At 41.3% G+C, this 1160-nt stretch overlaps 1 protein-coding gene across 1 annotated transcript in view; it reads right to left on the bottom strand.

Annotated features, from left to right (window-relative positions):
• The window catches only part of rgs5a (regulator of G protein signaling 5a), a gene marked incomplete at its 5' end in the record, with an annotated part of 14530 nt that extends 13604 nt beyond the window's left edge, over positions 1–926 (bottom strand). The window contains 1 exon segment of the mRNA XM_014020425.1: positions 813–926. Coding sequence (XP_013875879.1) covers positions 813–926 — 114 coding nt within the window.
• Positions 927–1160: the final 234 nt, after the last annotated feature.

The raw sequence follows: 1160 nt of genomic DNA, 5'->3' as shown, positions 1-1160 counted from the left end.
GTATAAAGTAGAAAACCCTAACTCTGTGTTGTATTTAATCAGTACTAACTATAAATTTCTTCAGTTTGTTGAATCTGACGTGACATGTTCGTACGAACCCTTTGTACGAACAAAAGTAAGAGAAATTTAGGATAAGAATACGAACATGTTCTTGCATGAGGCCCAATGTCTTTCTGTTCCCTCTGAGGTCGTTTTTCTAGGTTCTCTGTTCTTTTTTTCACGTCTGACAATCAGAGAGATGAGCGAGTGCTGCTCACCCACTGGATGTGACAGAATAACAGAGACAAAGTCTGTCACTGAAGCAGAGCGGAACATTTCCCAGATGTTTACAAACAGCTCCAAATCTAATTTAGAGCTTAACGGGGGGAACAGAATTCGTCATTCTGCTCCGAGCTGCAGGGCCCTGATGACTAATTACAATCTGCTGAGCTAATCTAAATAAAAAAAGGTCAAACAAGTTGTGAGAAAAACAAAACAAAAAAAAAAAAGAGCGTCACCTCAGGGCTCGGTGTCTTCCATCAGAACCTCCAGGTTTTATAAACTATTTGTTTTCATTAAAACGGTTTCATCAGTAAGAGCTTTAGAGAACTAGAACAAAGTTCAACAGATTTAMAAAAACCTCTTCAGGTTGAWTCGTTTTAAAGCGAGCTGCTSRGTCCCACCTCTGCTGACGCCTGAGCCCACTCAGGCTCTGGTCTGGAGGTCAGCAGCTCGGGGGGTCTGCTCTATGTTCTCCCACCTCAGCGTGATTTATGAGGCCGACACTCTGCCCACCCCACAGACACTCATCTGTCCTGAAAAAACAAACTCACTTCTGCAGCTTCTCCGGCTTCTTCTCAACCTTCTCCGGGTACGGGACGATGAGGTCGATGGCATTGTCGGGCTTCTGCAGCAAAACTCCCAATTTAGTCTTGATCTCCTTGGCCCTGAATTAAACAAAGTCAAACATGATCGAGTCCAAACTTTACTTTGTGTCCTCTTCAAACAAARATCAAACGATGGAGTCGTCTTAAAAATACTGTCTGGATTTGTTACATGGCTTTAAAGCAGAAGGAAAGATGAGATTTTAATAACTGTTCAGTTACATCGAATGGGTTTTAAACAGAGTTTTAAAGTAACTACGTACAAATACTTTGTTATTGTACTAAAGTAGAATTTTT

This window comes from Austrofundulus limnaeus, unplaced genomic scaffold, assembly GCF_001266775.1.
Source record: "Austrofundulus limnaeus strain Quisiro unplaced genomic scaffold, Austrofundulus_limnaeus-1.0 Scaffold252, whole genome shotgun sequence".
NCBI classification, from domain to species: domain Eukaryota; kingdom Metazoa; phylum Chordata; class Actinopteri; order Cyprinodontiformes; family Rivulidae; genus Austrofundulus; species Austrofundulus limnaeus.
Note: the sequence above shows the minus strand (reverse complement) of the source record. Positions and strands in the feature narration are given on the sequence as shown.